Source organism: Cavia porcellus, unplaced genomic scaffold, assembly GCF_034190915.1.
Source record: "Cavia porcellus strain 051 isolate PalLab524CR breed Dunkin Hartley unplaced genomic scaffold, mCavPor4.1 scaffold_2, whole genome shotgun sequence".
In the NCBI taxonomy this organism is placed as follows: Eukaryota; Metazoa; Chordata; class Mammalia; order Rodentia; family Caviidae; genus Cavia; species Cavia porcellus.
Window position 1 is genome coordinate 100,905,916 of NW_026947485.1, and position 22,678 is coordinate 100,928,593.

A 22,678-nucleotide genomic window follows, 5' to 3' on the forward strand; every position below is an offset into this window, starting at 1 on the left:
AACTGACCATGCATGTAAATGAATATAAAGCAGTTCACACGCTGATAAGAATACCTGCTTAAATAACAGACAAGAGAAGACAGAAATGGCATTTCTCAGGAATGTCTATTATGGAAAAATAATATCATACAATATTGGATGTAAAGTAATAATATGATATATAAATTCCTACTCAAAAATGTATCAGTACCAGAAAATAAATAAACCAACCTAAATTTATGGAAGGGATGGGCAGAGATTCTTCTTCTAAACTAATTACTTTAGACTTTTTTCCAGGCAAATTCTCTGAATTGGAGAGCATGGTAGAACATGTGCTCATCGTTTGTGGCTTCTCCTTCACTGGAGTTTTAAACATTTCAGTTAGCCCTGATAAAAGGAAAATATTTGAAAAATATTACTTATATTTGTAGCTATCCCAGACATCACATATAACAAACTGCTGATACAAATGATAGGAAATAAACCCAGATAAATCCCTACATTTCCTGCTACCTAACATCTCATAAAAAGTGATTTTATAAAAAATACACTTTTTTTTTAAAAAGAAAAGAATGCAAAGAAGAAGTGTATAAGACTTCTCTTCTACTCTATCTTACTGAAAAGGAAGTCAAACAAAGTTAGTTTATATCTGTGGCCTTGTGAACTAGTTCTAAACATAAATTTTGCCAGAACAGAAACTGGTCATGGAGCCTTGTCATCAAGGCATTCCCTGCAAGTACCCAGGACCTGAGGGCACTCATGCCTTCTTCTAAAAGTCCTGGGCTCCTTGGTTCTTGAGTTTATATGCAAATGACATGTTCCTGTATTTTAGAAAATGATAGAATATGGCTCAGTGTTGTCAAGTAATATACTATATCTTTAAACATTCTTTAAACATTCAATATATGTACTTAAAAATCATCTATTCCATTTTAACATCAAGCAAGCAAAACTAACAGAATCTCAAAAAAATAAAAATATATTACTTCATGTGGAAAATCTAACTTGCTAAAAAATACATGTTCACCCATTTTCCTTCTCAAGCAGGCACCAGTGGTTAAAAATGTTCTTAATTTGGCATAACTATGTGAGAAACCTGCTCTGAGGCCCCCACCCAAATCAGTCAATTCATTTAAAGACTCCCTTTACCTTCTAGCCTTATGGAAAATACTGAGTTTAGTTTCCAGCAGTTCCTGATATTTTCAAATGGAAGTTACTCACATGAAGCAAGAAGAAAAATTACTTACTCCAGGTAAATGTCCTAACGGAAGAAATATTTGAGCTAATACCCTGTCCCAGTACAAGTATTTAAAATCTTACTTTATCTTAAAGTATTTTTGAGGGTTTCTAACATTCTGTAATGTATGTATTTATACATTCACACGTCTCATAACTTATAAGCATATACATACACATCTACTTTTTCATTTGTTCTGTTCTTTTTAAAGATAAATGAAGCAAACCAAACATGACTCTTATTAGAAAGTACTTTTCATATATTATACTGAGAACTTTAGTAATGCTTCCAACTTCTACTTGGCCAGGAAATAAGCTTCTCCCTACTGAGTTGAAATCCTACCACTTTCCCTAACAGAACAGTGTAAACCACCGTGTATATCATGTAACATGAAACCTAGATTCTGGTTCTTATCATGATTGTAACCTCAAAACAAGTGAGGTTACACTTTTGTTTAGTGGAAATGAACTAGAAACATTTGCATAATGACTTATGGTTTAAAAAAAAAATCTTCATTTCATAGTGCTTTCTTTGACGAAATAATCAAATCACCTAGAAAGTAATATTGAAGCACAAAAAATGCAACTGATTCATGCACCTCTAGAACCACTAGTACAAAGAAAGCAATTATAAAAAGCACGTGGTACTCTACTTTAAAACACTTTCTAGTTTTCTGTATCTACACTGTTCTCCAGAAAAGCACATATTTGACGTTTTCATAACTTCTGTTCACAGGATACAATCCACAGAAATCTGTGATTGTATCATCAACTAGTTTGCCCTTCATGAACACTATGACCCCAGAAAGCTGCCTCCATTACTATATGTAATTGTACTCACAACAGACAGACAAAGGCAAACAAACACCAAAAACACAAATAGAATTATGACTGACAGATGCTCAGGCTGTTTTTACCTGAGAGATCTTCATTATAGTCCATTTTCTGGTTCAAAACGAAGTTGTTCAGCATTCTATAGGGCCGAGGAGGTACATTTACTTTTTCAATCTGTGCTTTCCTTATTACTATGGTACAAGGAGAATTTGCATGACCTGTGCTAAACTGATTGTGAACACTGTCCGAAGGCTTCTACAGAAAAAAATGAGAGATAAAACATCAAAGCATAAACAGACATTTAAAGCAAACTTAATACCAGTGTGTATACACAAGCAATTTTTATTGCAACTGTGTACCTTTGGAGTATTAGGTTTTCTTTGTCTTCTGTGCATCTGTCTTGAAGGGGCATGCTTCACAACCTTTGTTTGCATTTGTTTTACACCAAGTTTTACCACATCTGCCCATGATTTTGCAACTGTCAAAGAAAAAACAGCATAACTTTTCAAAAATAGCATTAATGAGAAAGCTAACCTTAAAATACATTAGCCAGTACACACTCACCAATTAGATTGGCTTCAGAAGCACCACTCCTTCTTTTGGAAGAAATCATTTGTAAAATGTCATGCTGACTTCGACTAATGGATGCTCTCTTTGAAGGCAAGTGGCCACTCTTCCTCCCTGCTTTCTTAGGAATGTCTGGCTCATGTGGAGATTTCCCATCAGCAGAAGCAGTGGAGGCCCTGTGTGACCTTCGCCTTTGATCATTCGTCCTTGGGGGAGTTACTCTGGGACTAGGAGCTACCTCATCTAAGCATGCATTCTGTGCTTTCACTTCCAAACAGATTTCCGAAGGTTCTTCTTTTTCTGATGCCTGAGGCTGCTCCTGACAAGACAGAAATGCTAATGAGAAATCTTGCCAAGGATATAACAGCTCTTAATGCCTATTAAAAATCTATTCAAAGAATCTCAGCTGTTTAAATCTTGAAATAATGAATGTTCAAATCACTGTTTCAAAGTTAAGATAGAGGTTAAATTTTAAGGTAGAGGTTAACTCGCTAAAGAAAAGAGAAAGGAAGAAAAAGCAGTCAAGTATGAAATGAACTATCTGAGAGGGAAAGATGCAGAAAACATCTTGTCCCATGAGATAAGAAGGGAGCTCTGACCAACACTAGCTACTGTCATCCAACTCTGCATCTGCATGGAAGGAGCTGCTCACTTTCTTCAAACAAGGTAAAGCAGAAGTTGCCGGTGTCTCCCCAGCCCTCTTGGTACTAACAGAAAAAGCCTGTGAAATCTCTGTCATGAAGGTGAGTTATGTGGCCATATATTTCCAAGGACTGAAAAACAAGGGAGGGCAATGAACTAATAAATGATTAAAAGATTTAAAAAGCTGATTGCGCAAAAGAGATTTTTATCATCAAGGATTTTCCTTATCAGTTAAATACCTTCTTATACCCTTATCATACTAAAAGAAAAGAAAAATGATTCTGCAGTTTTATGTGGCAGTGTATCCAGATCTGACCAGTCATTTTTAGTGTAACCCACGGAGGTTCTGAGGCCCTATAAGCAAGCTGTATGTGTTGTGGTATCTTGCACTAGCATGAAAGGTCCCAGGCAGTCTATCTACCCCATGTTCAGCCACCTTAGAGCCATAGCTGGGAGCTCAGATGTTTCTTTCTAGCACTCATATACACTATTATTTTAGTTTTAAAAAGTTATTTATTAGAAAAATAAAGGTCTTAATTCTACTGTAATTGTACTTTTTAGTACTTTGGAAGGAACATGTACCAGCTTCATGAGCCAGTAGGTACGAATCTCAAGTTTACCTTGATGACTTTTTTTAGGACAGTTGGAGTATGAGTTCCAAGAGACTTCCTCTTGATTGGTGTTTCTCCTCTTTTGAGAGGTGTATTAGGAGGCAAGTTTTCATCAAATAATTCAGGTCTTAGGTGACCACCAAAGGACACGCGCCTTCTCTTCAAAGACACCTCCTCATTTTTACCTAAAGTAAGGAATACAAACATAAAACGAGCAATGCAAAAACCATACCAAGACTTGAATTCTGTCAAACTAGTACTAATAATTTATTGAAATTTGACACCTTTGTTCTTTTGTAATATTGATAAACCCAAAACTGGCATGGGACATCTTGAGAGATCTCAGAGACACCACTCAGAGACACCACTAAGACATGCAGTTCTATCTGGACTAGATAGATTGCCTTCAAATACTGAAAAATTACACCTGGAAGTAGTGTAAGCAAAGGATCAGTCTGTAGCAGCAGTAGGCAATATGGATCAATGGGACACAATGGAGACATGCTTTTAGTGGTGACAAGAAAGTACTTTCTAAAACACATACCTGGGTTTGATACAGACCTGCCTAGCAAGTAGAATGTATGAGCTATGAAAATTTCTCTGCACAATGGTGTTGATCATTTTGTGACCTAGCCCCCATCATACAACTTGCTGAACCACCAATCAACATAAATCCTTGGGCCAAGTGGGAATTCCTGGATATGAAACTCAATGGAACACTCTGATGACAAGCACAGGTGACATTTATAGTCAGTCATATTTCCTCTACACGCACCATCACAGGCCATCTGCAGAAACTGGGACCTGGTATGAAGAGGACTGCATCCCAATGCCTGAAAACCTTTCCTTTCTATAGTCTAACCCTGAAGTGTACAGGAAGAAGAACAGGTCTCCCATACCCACAGTAATGGTCATGTTTCTGCTGCTCATTTTGTGCAAGTGGGTTATCAGTTTCCCTGTCTGCAACACGCCCATAAATAATAAATTATTTATGGACACTCCTACTGCAATAGCCGCTCAGTGCTAATGTCTATGAAGCATGTAGAACTTAACGGCATAGAGCTTCCAAGTCTCGCCCAGTGATATATAAAAAAGTACTTAGTAGGTTCTAAGAAAAGAGTGGAGTACAAATACGTGATGGCTAGCAATATGTTCAATGATACTCCAGAGATTTTCAGTGATTTACTCTAAACAACCAAAGCTTTATGGTACATTCTGGCTCAGAATTAAACCACAAACATAAATGATTATTTTTCTTCCTGTTTTGTGATAAATAGAAAGGAGGGTCAAATGTTTAAGATGACCTCCCACATCATGCTTAGCTCACAACCTGTACCTCTTCTATTGCTCCTTGCTATAATTTTCTGGGTCTTTAACATTCATCTCTCAGCTGAAACATGAACATGTCTCTTATACTCTAAATGTTAAGCAAACTTTTTACCACAAAGCTAATCATCATTGACTGAAACAAGGTCTCTTACCTACATATAAAGTAGATTTTAATCTTTTAGGGAAAATAGATTTATACTTAAAACTTACTAATGGAATCACCAAAGTTGCCAAAATTAACTGAACTAAGACCAGGTAGCCCAGAGCAAATCTGTCCAGGTGTCATGCCTACTTTCTCAGGCTTGTTGAGGGAATCATTCTGAAATTTTACTGCAACCTGAGCAAGGTACTGAGTTATAGAAGGCTGATGTTGAATTTCTCTGTGCAACATTTTCACACTGATGGGATTACTCCTCCTCTTTTTAGAAGAGATTCCCTGGTTTACTGTCAGGGTCACCAGCATCCTCAACTTGATTTGGTGTTTGATTTCTAGTCAAAAGCTTCCTAGGAGTAACTTTTTTTATCAAGTGCCTTGTGGCCTTCCCTCTTACCCAGATTTGCAAGTTCTTGTCTGTCAGTAGCATGCAGGTCTTCACTCTTACGTTTCTGCGAAGATCTTTGTGGGGAATGTTGAACAGGTGTGTGTACTTGAGTTACCTGAGAGAAAGAAGTGCTACAACGTACAGCTTCTTTGGGAGTCGGAATAGGTTCTGGATCGCTTTTGTTCTCCTCAGCCTGATTCATTCCTGGTGCAGGTGAAGAAGCACCATTAATGTGGGTACTTCTACTGGACTTGCGTCTTGCTTTACTTGACACCAATGGCTGAGCCTCCTTCTGTGAACCATCACTACTCTCTTCTTTTCCTGCTGTGTGAGCAGTGAGTGCTCCTGATTTTCTACGATACTGTAGAACACTGTGTCTTTGTGATTTTATACTAAACTCGTCCTTCATTGACTGATACAACTTCTTAAAAGGAGATTCATTTTTGCCATTGTCAAGAACCTGTGTAGTGGTAAAAGGATTCTGTTCTCCATGGCAGTCCCCTAAAGTTACCCTGGACTTTTCGTTAAAATCCCCAGTGGTGGGATCTCTTGCATTCTTGCTACCATGTCTTGAATCTTCTGAAGAAGGAGACCTGAGTGATTCCTGGGCAGCACTGTTCTTTGAGCCATCTGAGGTAGTACTGTCCTGTTTGAGTTCCTTGACATGCACTGGAGACTTTGCTGAGGCATTTCCTTTAGTGATGCTGGAATGAGCTTTGGAATTTGGATCTTTCTCATCTTCACAACAAATTACAAAATAAGAAACGGAAAGTTAAACATTTTTCTCAGTGATTAACATTTGTGAAACTCAGTATCTTAATTGTTTCAAACTGCTTTACAACCTAAATTTTCATTTAGTCTGAAAATTACATAATGCTTAAAGTTTGTAAGTCTTACAGTAATAGTTATTTCACTCCCAAATAAATAATAAATCACAGTATATCCTCTAATAACTAGTGATGAGAAAATATATGCTATCAAACTACTTGAATTAAATTTACAGCTGAACAGTGGTACAAGCAACTGCCTGGTAAGTGCAAGGTTGTGAGTTCAGTTCCCGGTACCAAAAAAACCCAAATAATTAAAAAATTTAAAAAATAACTTTACAACTGAAAGGGTAATTTATGTATACATAGACTCTGTCTTAAACAGAGTACCTCACCAATCAACAGGGAAAGTTAACTGAGTTCTGCCATATTTGACATGTTAAATGCTAGTGTCTTTTATTCTGGAAGAGGGCATTTCACACTTGCGCCTCTTTTGTCCCTTGTCATTGTGATGGTGATCTGATCCAGAGGATCCCAGAACAGAGCCCAACCATTACAAACCAGGGTCAGCAGAGAAGCTTGCTCTTGAGGCACGCCGTGCAGGTTTCTGTAAATTAGGAAAATATGAACAGGAATTTAAGGGCCTTCTTAAATGCTAGTGATCCTAACGATGAAAATAATCTTCATATTCATTATCCTCTTTGCAAAATGGTTCCTACATGACATTTACAGACTTTAAGACATAAAGTCATTTGGGATTTAATGGTCAGGACACAAGCACATCTTAGCGGACTTCAAAAAAAGTACAGTCATAGAAAAACAAATATCAGGCTTAATATACCTTAATCAGAGAGAGCTATTATTACTTTCTTGAAATTATGTACCTCCCACCATTACATGAAGAATTAAAGCTAAATATCATCTAACCTGTTAACCTACCATAGGAAAAACTACTGACATAATCATTAGTTTAATCAGAAATGGACCCAGGACCTGTTGATGAATTGAGGCTCCATCTAGCATCCGTGTCCTCCTGGCTGGCAGACAGAAGCAGCATATCCATATGTGCCTGCAAACCAGACCCAGCACTCCTGCCTGGCCCTCATCTATGCTTCTCTGTATGGGACTTTTTGGAGGGAGGAGCTAACAAATAACATATAAAAGTTTGATGCTCCAAAGGAGGAAGTATATCACTTGGATACCAAAGGAAAGCTATTACCAAAATCAAAGAATTTTACTTTTTCATTTAATTCATTTCAAATTTATTGGTATTTAAGATATTATTTCTAAACTTATCCATATGAAAAATGAGCATTTATTTACCATTTGAAGCAGACCAAGAGTCTTATGACTAAATAAAACTTAAAATATGTATCATACAATCATCTTTTTCTGTGATCACATAGCCATAAAATCCCTGTCAAATTACTGAAACAGTTTCTACAGACTCAACTTTAGTGCACTATATTACAGATCAATAACAAGACAGACAATTCATAGACCAGTGAGTGATACAGGACTAACCCAGTTCTGTAATTAAACAGAGACCAAACTTCTCCTTATTCCCTTACACCCACTAACAAACTAAATGATGTCTAGTGTGTGGGAAAATTCATTTGCACCACAGGAGCTGATGAGTATCAGGCTCAACATTACAGTTGCTCCTCTGTAAGAAGTCATATTTATCATGATACACTTTGAAATGAAGCATCTATGGCTAATTGTAGATGTACATAAAGTCTCCCAAGCTAAGGAATTCACAATAGTTCATATGAGACTAGCTTGAGTGATTTTCCTAAGAAGTAGAAAAGATGAAAATTCTTAGTACTTATCCTAAACCTACTATATCTCACTAAATTTCCTAGAATTGCATTCTAATAAGCTATGTCATTGGCATACCTGTTCTATGCTAATATAATCAGTAATACGATTTTCTCATGGGCCATGCACAAGAACCCAGTTCCATTTTCATCCATCAAAACTGGAAAGAATCGTTGGTACTTAAAATTTTCACTGTGTGATTATTCTAGACACACAAAGATGGATGTGACAAGTGGGAGGCCAAATAAATCATGAGATAATATAGTTCCCAAATTTTATGACCATGTGTTAAAATTGTCCTAACCATAGGATTCTAAAATCAGACATACTGTAAGAGACTTTGGGGACAAAAGTACAAGCCCAATTTAGTACTCATTGTGAAAAACAAAGAAGAAATGTTATTTTAAATTATTGTATTATGTCTAAGCTTAACTTGTTTTCCACACCTTAATCATATTTTTCTACTATACCAAGGAAGGCGTCTTCTTTTACCAGTGACTTACAGTAAGAAACCATTTGTCAAAGTACATAAAAATGATTTTCTATCATCAAAAAAAGAACCAGAGCCCAAATCTGAATTATTTTCCCTCACCTGTTCACGTATTTTTTCTGGAAGTTCAGGTGACTTGCTTCTATTCTGATAACTTTCATTTTCATACCTGTAGTACATGAAATGAGGACAGGGATTCAGATTAAGGATTTGTGGCTCGTGGCTAAAGTCTGGATATTAGGTATATCTAAGGAAAAAACTTCAGCCTTTGTTTGAGTATTATCTCATAGACAGAAACTAAAAACTTGTTGGGGATCTTTAATCATCTCAGTTGATTTCTATTTGAACAATATTTCATTTGTGGGTAATCATTCTGGTCTCCATCCAATACCAATTTCCTACTTAAAAGTCTATACTATAAAAATGTGCTCAAAATTATTTATAGAGACAGGGATATGTTAAAATATTATAAAAGTCAATCCATCAAGAAGATATTCCAATTAAAAACAAGTCATCCAACAAAAGTTTCCAAAAGACAATCTCAACTATAAGAATTATGAAAAGTTGAGATTAAGAGAGTATAAACATTTGTGCTATGCAAGCATAAATTTAAAAAACTTAGCTATAGCTGGCTATTTAATTCAGCAGCATAAGCATCTGACTGGCAAATGCGAGGTTGCAAATTCAGTCCCTAATACCAAAAAAAAAAAAAAAATATATATATATATATACACACACACATATATAAAAAATTTAGCTATATTTAGTATCTAAAGAAAATATTACTACTAAAGTATTACTAAAGATAGGAGTACACGTTTAAATGACAAAAAGTTCTATATATAGAATTCTAATGACACAAAGTTCTATGTAAACTTAGGATTATTTCCAGGAGGATATAATTCTAAATTTGTATGCCAGAGTACAGCCTCAAAATGTATAAAGAAAAACTAGTAAGAACTAAAAGAGGGAGACTAACAAGCAGGAGAATAATAACTAAAGAAGATCTGAGTTTAAGGGATATACAGATTGTACAATGCATTACTCATAGCATGTACAATGTTTTCAAATACATAGATTAGTAAAAAATTCACAATATCTGATCAGAAAGTGTTGACATATTTCAAAAGCTGCAAATCACTCCAATATAGCAACATGAGGAAGACAAGGAGGAAGGGCATCCTCTGCACTCAGGAAGAATCTCAAGCACAAATTGAAAGCCACAGAGAGAATGCAAAGACAAACTTCAGTGAAGAAGAAGGAGGTAGATGGTCTCTAAGACTGGACTCACAGTCAAGAATGACTAAACTGTATACAATCTTGTACATTTTTATGTATACGAAGGCACCCAACATGCTATGATCTCATAGACTAAGAGCAACAATCGGAAACAAACATGCAAAATATTACTTCAATCACTAGATTTCTAAAGATAGACTTCTACATTTTATAACTACCACAGTGGCTTTCTTGATGAGAAAGTAATAATTATAAACATCATAAAAAAATTTCTGGAAACTTCCCTTATGGTATGGGTGTTGTGTCTGTCAACATAACAGAATAGTACAGCTCACAATGGTGGAGGTTGGAACTCTAAGGCATCCAATGGGACTGGCTTCCTCTGCTGGCCCATTCATATTACTTTCCCTTTGTATACTGTTTCCCCTTATCTCTGTCCTAATCTCATTAAAGTGACACCAGTAGAAGGATTAGGGCCCACTCTGATGGTCTCTGAGGAACCTAATTGTTCTTTTAGATGTCTCTCTCACACACACAACCTAAATTACTAGGGATTATGAATTCAAAATACAAATTTTTGGAGAGCACAATTCAGTCCTTAACAGGTAGTTATCAATCAAGAGGGCATTCAGATCATGTTAAATTGACCTGTACACCTGGTTTTGTAACTTTGTGGATATATTTTGCTAAAAAATAGAAACTAAAATCCATATAGTTTCTGAACATTCACAAGAAAACAACAGCCTCTTTTAGGCCCAGCTCACCTTTCTTCCACCTAGTTATGTACTCTGAATCCTTAAATTCTATCACACTTGAGCCCCTCTGTCACTTCTAGATCCATTTATTTTTAGATGAGCAGTGTTGAAAGTGAAAGCTTGAAACACTTTGATGATCAACATTAAAAAGGATTACAACACTAGTTTATGGTTAATTAGAACACCTACTTATTATTAGCACAATTAGTTTTTACCTACCTGAAAGATCGATCAATTATAGTTATTATATCCCCATGTCTTAGTGGTATAGGTGCATCAACAGCAGACCCATTTACTTGTGTTGGATTTGTGGTACTGAAATTATGTAGTACTGCCTACATGTAGGAAGAACAGGAAAATGTGTAACTAATAAAATAGACAAAAAGTGAATCAAAACATTTTAAAATTCAACATTCCCAAACCACTTACCTCCTGCTTACTGATTTCAATTTTGCAATGTTGTTTTGACACTACAGGAAGCTGGATACGTATATCACATTCGGTTGCCCTTAATACAAAAGAATTAAGATTTTTGCTTGTTTTTTGCAACTTCTTAAAAATTACCTTAGTTTTTAAAAATCAAATAGAATTTGACTAATAAGCTTCATGTGTAAATATAATGACACAAGGAATAAAATGGTCCATGCAAATAATCTGTGCTTTGCCAACAGTTTTTACAAGCATTGCATAAAAAGCTATTTGAGTATCAAAAAAATACCAGAAAATACCAGAATACAGGTTAAATCACCTGTTACATAAACAGGTGTTCTTGGAAGATGCAAATAAATACTCTCAATTTGGGAGAATAACAATTTTTAACACTGTGCTTTTACAAAAAATTTGTAGGTTTATTTGTTTGAATAGTTACATAAGTTTAAAAATTTAATGCAAAGTGTAATATTTCATGTTAGTACCTTTCTGTATGTACCTCCATTTCTTATGCAAAAACATTACATTAGGACCCATGTCACAGTATTATTCAAACAATGAAATGAGTTTTACATGTCACTCATGTTCTCACCATGTCACTATATGTGAGATTTGCATTACTGTTTCAAGACTTTGCTATATTAACTGACAGATTCAAGTATGGTAGCATTAAAAATACTAGTCTGGGAGGCACCAACACGGCAGCAGAGAAAGAGCCTCTTGGAGAGTCACTGTCTAGAATATAGCAACATGAGGAAGACAAGGAGGAAGGGCATCCTCTGCACTCAGGAAGAATCTCAAGCACAAATTGAAAGCCACAGAGAGAATGCAAAGACAAACTTCAGTGAAGAAGAAGGAGGTAGATGGTCTCTAAGACTGGACTCACAGCATGAGAGGAGTGCTTAAAACCTGTGGACACAGTAACTACTGGCGACCCCTCAGGCCTCTACAGAGAAACACAGCAGCGGGTGTGAAAGACTGCACTGGCAGACAGTCAGTGCTGAGGCTTCAGTCCTCCATGCTAGACAGCAACTGGCTGTGAGCCATTTTAGACAGACCAGCTGAACTTAGGAGCTGCTGTCAGCTCCATCCAGCAGGCTGCAGGCCAAATGAGTCTGCTCTCCGCCAGAAAGTGCAGGCTTGCTGAGACAGATTGGCACGAACAGGGACTGTGTCACTACACATTGTCCCAGTGATAGCAGAAACAAACCCAGAAGTAGACTTTTTTCTCTCATTTGTTTTTGGTTCTGGTGGTTTTGCTTCTTGTTTACATTCTTTTCTTCTTTACTGTTTGATCTTGTTTTTATATGAATATAAACATGGTAAGGTTATAGCCTCTTTGTGGTATGGTTCGGTTTTGTTCTTTTTATCTTCCTTCTCTCTTTCCCTTGTCTTCTGTACCAGTTTCCCAAACTTAGCATGATCCCCCTTTGTCCTCCAACTTTACTTCTAATCTCTTCCTCTTCTTACACGTCTCTATTTTTTCCCTAATCCATTTTACATTTTAACTCCAGAGAACAAAACTGACATACTAAGAATCTGTATACTGCATACAATTTACTGGTTTGTTTTAGGTTTTATTATATAATCACAAATTTAGTTCATATCGCTAAAAGTGGCAAATTAATGGTTACTTCAGCTTGTCATATTTTAGGCTGCATTTGATGCAATTGTTGCCACTATAGCCAAAAGTAACAGAATTGCTCTAAACAGCTCTTCTTCCTAGTATCCTATGACTTAGACTGACCAAGAGTCACAGAAACTGCTGTGGCACAGTGCCAAAGAACCAGCGAATGAGCCAAACAAGTAGCAACTTCTAATCTCCAACAAACTGAAGAGATTGGATCTTCCAACAGGTTCAAAACCCAAAAACCAGCTACACCTGGAAGATACCTCGGAAAAGTAGTCATTAGCTAAGGGTCCTAAATGCTAGCAATAAAGCAACCCATTATAGGCAAATCACAAGCATCACCCAGGAATTAACCTAAAAAAAGAAAAGAAAAGAAAAAAAAAAAAGAAAAGAAAAAGACACTTAAACAAGATGCAACTCCTGACATCCAGTTCACCAAAGGCAAACTGAGAGGGCAACGAGGTGGGGCAATCCAAAAGCCTCCCACCTGGCCTCTCTGAGGTGGTAACAAAGCAAGTAAGTCTGCAAAAAAACTCAAATCAGAAATAACTGTCCACATAATTGCATATGGTGTCCACAATAAAGACCATGCTTTGTGATGCTAGAGCAAATATAGACAAAAAAAAGATGGGCTTAAAAAAACTATGTAAACCATGAATGCTGAGCATAGAAATGAAATGGAATCAGTAAGGCAGATTCAAGAAGATATTCAGGAGAATAAAAATTCCACTGAAAGTATTCACAGCAGGTTAGGTCAATGTGAGGACAGCATCTCAGATACAAAAGACAGGCTTGCAGTTAGTGATCATGAAAAGAAAGATTTCTCAAAAGAGAAAAGACCAGAAGATATCAATCCAGCAGATGCTAAATGAAGGAAAGAAGAACAACTTAAGATTGACTGGAGTCAATGAAAACATAGGAGTTAGCACAAATGATCTAAAAACATGTTCACAAAGATCATGGCAGAAAACCTCCCTTCAAGAGAAAAAGAATTTGACATGCAGATAATTGAGGCATGTGGAACTCTTAATTAGTCATGATAAAAAAACAAAACAAAAAAAACTTCAGCCAGGTATATCATACATTGAGGCATGTGGAACTCTAATTAGCCATGATCAAGAAACAAAACTTCTGCCAGGCATATCATAGTCCTAGTCAAGATTCCAGAAATTCAACACAAAAATAAGACGTTAAAAGCCGTAAAGGAAAAGAAACAAATCACCTATAAAGGAAAGCTCATCAGAATCACAGATGACTTCTCCACAAGAACTCTGAAGTCAAGGAGAGCTTGTAGTGAACTATTCCAAGTTCTTAAAGGAAAACAACTTTCAACCAGATTGATAATCCCCACAAAACTCTTTCAAAACTGATGCAAAAATAAGATACTTTCATGACAAAAAACATTTGAGGATATTTATAATCACCAAAGCAAAATGTTTGGAAGTACATTCTAAAAAGAGATAACAAGAACTACAACTCCATGAACCTCAGGTGAAGGAATCTACCAGGTAAGACAAACCAACAGAGGGAGGGAAAAAAATAAGAGGGGGAACTAACAATAGGAAAAAAACGTAACAAGGGTAAATCAATACATATCAGTTATAATCATCAATGTTAATGGTCTCAATTCACCAATTAAATAACACAGACTGGCAGAAAGCATCAAGAAGATCCAATGATATGTTGCATATAAAAACACATTACAAAAGAAATTTATAGACTAAAAGTCAAAGGATTGAAAACAACACTCCATGCAGGAGAAATTCAGAAAAAAGCTACAATATCTATCCTATTTGAAAAGAAAGTGAATTTTAAGTCAAGACTGATTAAGAGAGATAAAGAAATTTACTACATTCTTGTAAAGGGAACAATCCAAGAAAAAAAGAGATAACAATGATAAATACATATGCAACAAACACGTGTACCCAGCTATACAAACCAAATACTAACAGGCATGAAAAATCAAACAAGCCCTAATACAACTGTATTGGGGGACTGCAATGCCCTAGTGTCACAAAAAGATAGATCAACTAGACAAAAAAAAAAAAAAAAAAAATTGACAATGAATTATTAGAACTAAACAAATGGGCTTAGTATATGTCTACAGAGTGCTCTACTACACAACCTTAGAATACACATTCTTGTCAGCTGCACACAGGATATTCTCCAAAATAGAACACTACTAGCTCATAGAACTTGCACAAGTAAATGTAAAGGAGATGAAATTATCCCGTGCATATTATCAGAGCACTGTGCAATGAAACTGAAATCAATGGCAAAAGAAATCACAAGAACTTCGTAAACACATGGATATTAAATAGCTCCCCTCTGAACAACCAATGGGTCACAACAGAAACTAAAGAAGATACTTTATAAAAAAAAAAGTAAAGACTCCAATTCATGCAATTAGGAATGAAAAGGGTGAAATCACAACAAACCCTGCAAAAATCTAGAACATCTTCTATACTTCCTTTGAAAGTTTGTATTCTAGTAAGATGGAAGATATGGAAGAAACGTACAGATTCCTAGAGACATATGAATTACCAAAAGTGAATCAAGAAGATACAAAAATCCTAAATAAACCAATAGCAACCAATGAAATTAAAAGATGTAATTAAGGGTAACCCACTTCCCAGGCCCTTCTGTCCCTGTCAGACAGCAGCTTTCTTTCTCTCAATTAATTCTTTCTACTCTTAACCTCTATTGTTCCTAGAATTCTTTCCTCAATTTTAGAGAACATGAACTCTGCATTTTGGACATAAAGCAGTTTGGGAGTTTCTTTTTTCTATATCGCAATCATTTTTATATGAATATTTTTGGGTTAGGGAACAAATCATCTGCCTTTTCACTATTCCATATGGGAAAATTCACCTTGATATACAGGTGCTTTGGGTTATAAGCATGTTTCTGGAATCCATTATGCTTGCAAACCAAGGTTTTTTAATGTAATATATTCCTTTGCCGTTGTATTTTTTCTTTTTGTTTTTTGCAGCCAGAGTTTGATATGTAATGCAGGTGTGTCTTAAATCCACTATATAACGTAAGCCCTACCTCAAATTCAGTGATCTTCCAGGGCTAAGATTGCAGGTATGCACCACCATGCCTGGTTTACTTTTGTAATAATTAAAGTAAGAAAACAACAGATTTCTTTGACAGATAAGAAACTGTATGCTGTTATTTATGAAAACATTTTTTTTTTTAACCAGGCATGGTGGTGCATGCCTATGATCTCAGCACTCGAGAGGCTGAGGCAGGAGGATTGCTGCGAGTTTCAGACCAGATTGGGCTACAAAATGAACTCAATGCCAGCCTGAACTGCATAGTAGGACCCTGTCTCAGAAAGAAAAAAAAAAAATCTTTTTTTTTTTTTTTACAGTCACTATTAATATTTTGCCTTTAATGCCTGGCTCCTGCTTGTTATTTGGTGGAGAGAAAGTGTGGGGGCATCAGGCATCAAACTCAGGACCTCATGCTTGCCAAGCAGACACTGACTGCACCACAGCTAAATCCATGACCTTCCTGCTTTGTAACATAGCTATAAAAATGAAGCGTAAGTCAAGGATATAGCTCAGAGGCATAGCGATGCCCGGTACCAAAAACCTATCAACAAAGAAAAGCCAGGGTCCTGACACATTCACTGCTGAATTCTATAAGGAATTTAGAGAAGACCTAACACCACTACTTCTCAATCTCTTTAATGAAACTGAAAGAAAAGCAACACTCCCAAATTCATTCCTGGAAGTAGGCATTACCCTGATACCAAAATTGGAGAAGGACTCAACTAAGAAAGAAAATTACAGGCCAGTTTCTGTAATGAACACAGACGCAAAAATCCGCAATAAGATACTGGCAAACAACATGGCAAATCATCAAGATTATATTCTATGACTAAGTGGCATTTATCCCAGGCATGCAGGAACGGTTCAGCATATGTAAACTGGTAAATATAAAACACCATATTAACAGAGCTAAGAACAAAAATCATATGATCATCTCAGTAAATGCAGAAAAAAACTTTTGACAAAGTCCAGCACCCATTCATGATAAAAACCCTGCAGAAAATTAGAATAAATGGTCTTACCGCAATTTGATAAAAGGCTTCTATCACAAAACAACCAACATCATATTAAATGGACAAAAACTGAAAGCTCTCTCTCTAAAATCAGCAACAAGACAACAGTGTCCACTGTCTCCACTCATATTCAACATAGTGTTGGAAACTTTAACCACAAGGGACAAGAGAAAGAAATAAAAGGAATAATGATAAGAAAGGAAGAAGTTAAATAATCATTATTTGCAGATAACATGATACTCCACATAGAAGACCTCAACTGTTAAGATTTAATAAGCAAACTAAGTAGTAAATTCAGCACTCAAATTACAATGTCAGTACTCAAAAACCAATAGCCTTCTTTTACACAAACAACAACTCACTGAAAGAGAAATCAGGGAAACAACATATTTCACAATAGCGTCCAAAAAAATGAAATACCTAGGAATTAATCTAATAAAGGATGTAAATGACCTCTATAGAAGGAAACTACAATACCCTGAAAAAAGAGATTAAAGAGAATTATCAGAAAACGGAAAGCAATCCCTTGCTCTTGGATAGGAAGAACCAAAATAGTGAAAATGGTAATATTTCCAAAACCGTTATACAGATTTAATGCAATTCAGAGCAAAATTCCAATAGCATATCTCACAGAATTAGCGAAAACAATCCTTAAATTCATTTGGAACCAGAAAAGTCCTAGAATAGCAAAGGCAATTCTGAGCAACAAAGGCAAGACAGCCTGCATTCACAATCCCTGACTTGAAATTACATTATAAAGCTGCTGTGATAAAAAGTGTGATACTGGCAAAAAAAAAAAAAAAGACGTGGAGGTCAACGGAACAGACTATAAGATGCAGAAATAACTCCAGACATACTAAACCATCTTATCTTTGATAAAAGTGCCAAACACATTCACTAGAAAAAAGACAGACTCTTTATTTAACACAGGTGCTGGAAAAACTGGCTCTGTACACTTGGAGGATTAAAACTGAACCTGTATCTTTCACCATGTATTAAACTAAATTAGAAACAGATCAAATATCTAAATATTAAATATCAAATATCTAAATATCTGCAGGAAGATAAAATAGGTAAAACTCTCAAAGACACTGGTGTAGGCAGACTTTAAGAATGAAACCCTACTCATATAAGAAGTATCACAAAGAATCAACAAATAGGATCTCATCTTACTAAAAAGCTTTTACACAGTAAGAGAAACTACTAATGGAGTGAACAGACAACCCACAATGAAGGAAAAAATGTTTGCCACTGTTACTCAGACAAAGGATTATTACTGAAAACATATAAAGAACTCAAATCAGACCTCCCAAATTTAAAGGCCCACAAATGAGCATCTGAGATGAATACACTTCTCAAATGAAGATACAAACAAATATATAAAAAAAAATGTTCAGCATCACTGGTCATTTGAGAGATGCAAATTAAAACAACACTGAGAGTCTACTTCACCCTGGAAAGAATGGCTATTATCAAAAAATCAACCAATAGCTCAGTGGCATAAGCACCTGCCTCGCATGCGAGAGGTCATGAGTTCAATCCCCGGTTCAGCAAAAAAAAAAAAAAAAAAAAAAAAAAGAACTCAACCAATAACAAATGCTGCAGGGCTGTAGGGAAAGAGCCCTCCAATGGTGGTGGGAGTTGTAGACTGGAACAACCTGTATGCAGATCAATGTGGCGATTCCTTAAAAAAACTAGAATTGGAGGTCCCATTTGACCTAGCTGATCCTCTGCTGGGCATCTTCCCAGAAACAATAAAAACACCATACCACAGCAACATATGTACATCCATGTTTATAACAGCACAATTTGTAATAGAAAGATCTTGGAAACAACCCAAATGTCCATTAAGTGAGGAATGGATAAAAAAGATGTGGTATTTTTATACAATGGAGTACTACTCAGTCATATAGAAGGATAAACTCAAAGCTTTTGTAGGTAAATGTATGCAATTAGAGACCAAATTCATGAGTGAAATAAATCAGACTCAAATGTGTAAGCACTGTATTGTCTCCCTGGTGTAAGAAATTGAAACTATATATATTTAGATATATATAAATTTATATATAAAAGGTAAGTATACTACTAGTTTCTCTTTGTTTATTGAAAAGTTTGTGCTAAGATTGTTTGCACACTTAAATCGTGATGTCTTGTAGTTTTGAGTAACTAATTCAGTGATAACAATATGCAATGCATTAACCAGTTACCCTCTAATCATCTTGTTTTGAATTTTTTTCTTTAAAATAAAAGAAAAAGTACTAACCCGCAAGTAATAAAAAAAAAAAAAAATTCTACTTCTATTTCTGCAGAAAACTACCACCATGGAAAAGCACTGAGAAGAGGATTCTTAAACCCACCTACAAATGAATAGCCACAAGAGTTAACTGGTATTAGTCTCTGAAACTGCTGTTTCATCCTGTAATTTCAAAAGTTTGTATATGCTCTATGATTGAGTCTATTCTTCATATGAATCTCCAGAATCTTAATATATCTCTTCCTACTCTTATCACGTGTTCAAACTCATATAAATTGGTTTTGAAATAAACTCTGACAAAAAATAATGCAAAGCTGTATAATAACCAAAATAACTACTATTTGAAATTCGAATGCTTTTCTTTCGAAAATAAAGAAAGCTATGGAAAGCATTAACTTTTTTAACCACAAGGAGGGAATTTCAGTTTTAGGCAGCAGAACACTCCAGCAAAGTCAGACTGATTAGAATTAGGTTTTGCTTAGCAGGATAATCACTACAAATGGTATTTCTTAACCTCAACACTGCTTGCATTCTGGACCAGAGAATTCACTGTCAGGCTATCCTCTGCACTGCTGAATACCTTGCCACACCTCTGCCCTCTGCTGGTGAAATAAGTGGCATATACTTCTCCCATAGTGAGGTGGAAAAATGTCCCCCGGATCATACCAAATGCCTCCCGGGGGATAAAATGGTGCTCCTATGAAAACCACTTAGTTATTTCCTGATTCCAATCCAAATCTGCAGGCTTCCTTTCCACTGGACACCAGCCAATGTTATTTACTAATCACCACTCATGCATCAGGTATCACACCAGACCCGAGTACATAATTATTAACAAGACAGCCCTTGCCCTTGGAACTTAGTCTAACAGGAGATAGAAACCAAACCAAACCACACCAAAAAAAAACTAATCATCACTGTGATAAACTTTCATTACAGGCTTGTTTTCAGCTAAGTGTATGGCTGAACAGATACCTGAAACAGAGAAGCTATTCAAGTACAAGAGTAAGGAGTGCAATACAGCCATAGAATTAACTTTGAAACTTTGCAAAATATCAACAAAAACAAGGACTTGCAAAAGTCTTGGGATGGAAGAATGGTGAGGAACGGAGTTGGGAGACAGGGTCAGGCCAGAATGGGGGCTAGAGGTTAGATCACAGGGAGGGGTGCCTTGATCACCGGTCCACAGTGACACCATAAGGAAATGAGGTGGGTGCTGTTAGCAATCAGGCCTGTCATACCAGGAAGAGGGTTATTATGTCATCCGAAAGGAAAGCTGGAGAAAAGATCTTAAAGCATAGCAAGAGGACTTTCCCTCCCATTTCATTTTTCCAAAAAGAGTAGGAAAGAGCCAAGTGCATGCCTCTTTCCTTCATTCTCAAGTGTCCCAGAAGCCAGCGCATGCCCACTAGGGAGAAACTTAAGCGCATATGTAATCTTTTAAAGAGGGCTGGAGGTGAATCAGGTTCAAGAATCACCTAAAATTTTTGTTTGGTTAAAAAACAAAACAACCAACAGGTAAAGCCATCACATCACACAAGTACAAATACAATTTTGAAACTTTCATTTAGTGATAACTACGTCAAGTAGCTGATGTGTACAAGTATCCAGGCAATAGGGACAAGAGCCTTCAAAGCCGATGCGTGGGCTATCACACGCGACTAAGTCTTTCGGTTCTACAGCGTCTCGAGTGCGGGCTCACCTTCCAAACAAGCAGGTGCTAAGGGTCAGCGGAAAGGGGATGCCATCCAAGCCGTTCCTCTTGATGGTAACAAGGCGTGCCGGGGGATCCATTTTCTAAACTAGGTGTTACTCTACTCCAGGTTGGAAGAAAGCTTTCAATTACAGAGGCAAAATCACAAGCACCTTTTCCACTGTGCGGGGGGAGAGGTATCACTCTGAGGGCAAAGGAGCTAAGATAATTTTCAGTGACCAACCGGATTCGCAGGTGGAGTTCCCGGATCCCGCCGCCCTGGTCTAGGCTTTAACCGAACTACGGGCACCTTGGCGAGACAGCGCAGCACCACAAGCCGCCCCCACAACCCCGAAGTCCCGCAGCCAGAATGCCGCCCCTGGGGTCCGCCCTGCCCGAGTCCCTCGAGAACACCAGGCCGGCCTGGCCCCCTGCCCGACCCCGCGCCCCAGTCTGGATTCCTAGGCCCGGAACCCGGCAGCTCTCGTTCCGGGTGCCTGGGCCCAGCTCACCTGGTCAAGTCCGAGTTCACCACTGCCAGTGCTGCCTGGGGGTCAAAGGGGCCCCGCGGCGTCCAGCCCGCGGGCTGCCCTCGCTCCGCCCCGACCCACAGACCTGTGCCCCGCTGTCGCTCCAGTAGTCCCGTTACCCCCAACCGCGTTGCCCGCGGAGGCCGCTCTACTCCAAGGCCGTTCGAGTGCCCGCCCAATTCAAAGCAATACAGCAGTTCAAATTCTGGCGCTAAGCGCTACGATTGGACGATAAGGCACGGTGGGGGACCAATGGGAAGGGCAAAGGAGAAGTAGGTGGAGCCTAAGGGAAGAAGCAGCCTGCCGGGCGGGAGAGGATAGGCGGGAATTCGAGGTGGTCTGGCGCTTTAAACTAGTGCGGGGGGGGGGGGGGGAGTTGGGTACATTCTGAGCAGGACGTGGAAAAAAGACTAAAAACAATCTATTCTCACCACTGAAACAACTTTTTTCTTTCATTATTTTAAGGACCATATATTATCATTCCTTTATGTTAAGGATCATATATTATCAAGCAACACCATATATTATCATTGCTAGAAGATTTAAATTTTTAAAAAATTACCCTCCCCCAGTTTCCTTAAATCACCAAACAACCAATTATCTTAATTTTGTGTCTTTTCTGGTTACACACGAATTGTTCTCTTTTTCATAAATACATGAGAGAGATCACGGCACACACATTCAGTGTATGTTCTCTGCTGAATGAATACAGAAGCAATTCCATTTTGCACACGTTCCCCCTTTACTTTCTGTTCCACGGGGCAGAGTATTCACTACTATTGCTACATAGTTAGGTCACAGTGCTTGGCTGTTAGACAAAAATTGCCAATAAAAGTACCTCGTGCATGACAAGGAGAATGAACCCCAAAATAATTCCTGTACAGGAATACATCCTGAGCCCTCCTGTTTGGTGAGGGGTGGAGTGGCTAGGGGTGGGGCGGTTCCTTGGTTCTGGTGGGATGAAGTGAATGGAACCCAAACATGACTTTGGTGACCCTTCCCGGGCACCTCCTGCTCCCTCCGGTAGATCTTGGCTTCCTGGAACAGAAGCAGGAATCTCAGAGGTGGTAGGAACACTTGAAGAACTCTGGAATCTTTCCAAACCTGCATAAAGCCAAAAACCATGTAACTAATGGACAGATATTTTTCACTCTCATTCTCTGGAGAGTGGGTGAAATCTGCCAAAAGAATAAGCAACTAGGAGATCCCAGTTTCAGATTTGCAAAAATGTGAAACAATGCTGCTCTTTTCTCTAGTT

General features: G+C 37.4%; 1 protein-coding gene across 5 annotated transcripts in view; it reads right to left on the reverse strand.

The window, feature by feature from the left end:
- Positions 1–21,582, reverse strand: part of Mki67 (marker of proliferation Ki-67) — a 35,459-nt gene extending 13,877 nt beyond the window's left edge. Inside the window, exons 1-12 of one of the 5 annotated variants that reach the window (XM_023561490.2) lie at positions 21,403–21,582; positions 20,900–21,011; positions 11,242–11,320; positions 11,032–11,147; positions 8,921–8,987; positions 7,069–7,114; positions 5,750–6,478; positions 3,879–4,054; positions 2,614–2,935; positions 2,409–2,527; positions 2,133–2,304; positions 211–366 (exon numbers count right to left, since the gene is read on the reverse strand). In XM_023561490.2, the coding sequence (XP_023417258.1) occupies positions 211–366; positions 2,133–2,304; positions 2,409–2,527; positions 2,614–2,935; positions 3,879–4,054; positions 5,750–6,478; positions 7,069–7,114; positions 8,921–8,987; positions 11,032–11,147; positions 11,242–11,320; positions 20,900–20,991 (2,074 nt within the window). In that variant the 5' untranslated portion in view covers positions 20,992–21,011; positions 21,403–21,582. Of the gene's footprint in view, positions 1–210; positions 367–2,132; positions 2,305–2,408; positions 2,528–2,613; positions 2,936–3,878; positions 4,055–5,749; positions 6,479–7,068; positions 7,115–8,920; positions 8,988–11,031; positions 11,148–11,241; positions 11,321–20,899; positions 21,111–21,402 lie in introns of all 5 variants that reach the window. The other 4 variants (XM_013143585.3, XM_063244932.1, XM_063244933.1 and 1 more) reach the window with 4 other exon arrangements.
- Between the last annotated feature and the right edge of the window lie 1,096 nt (positions 21,583–22,678).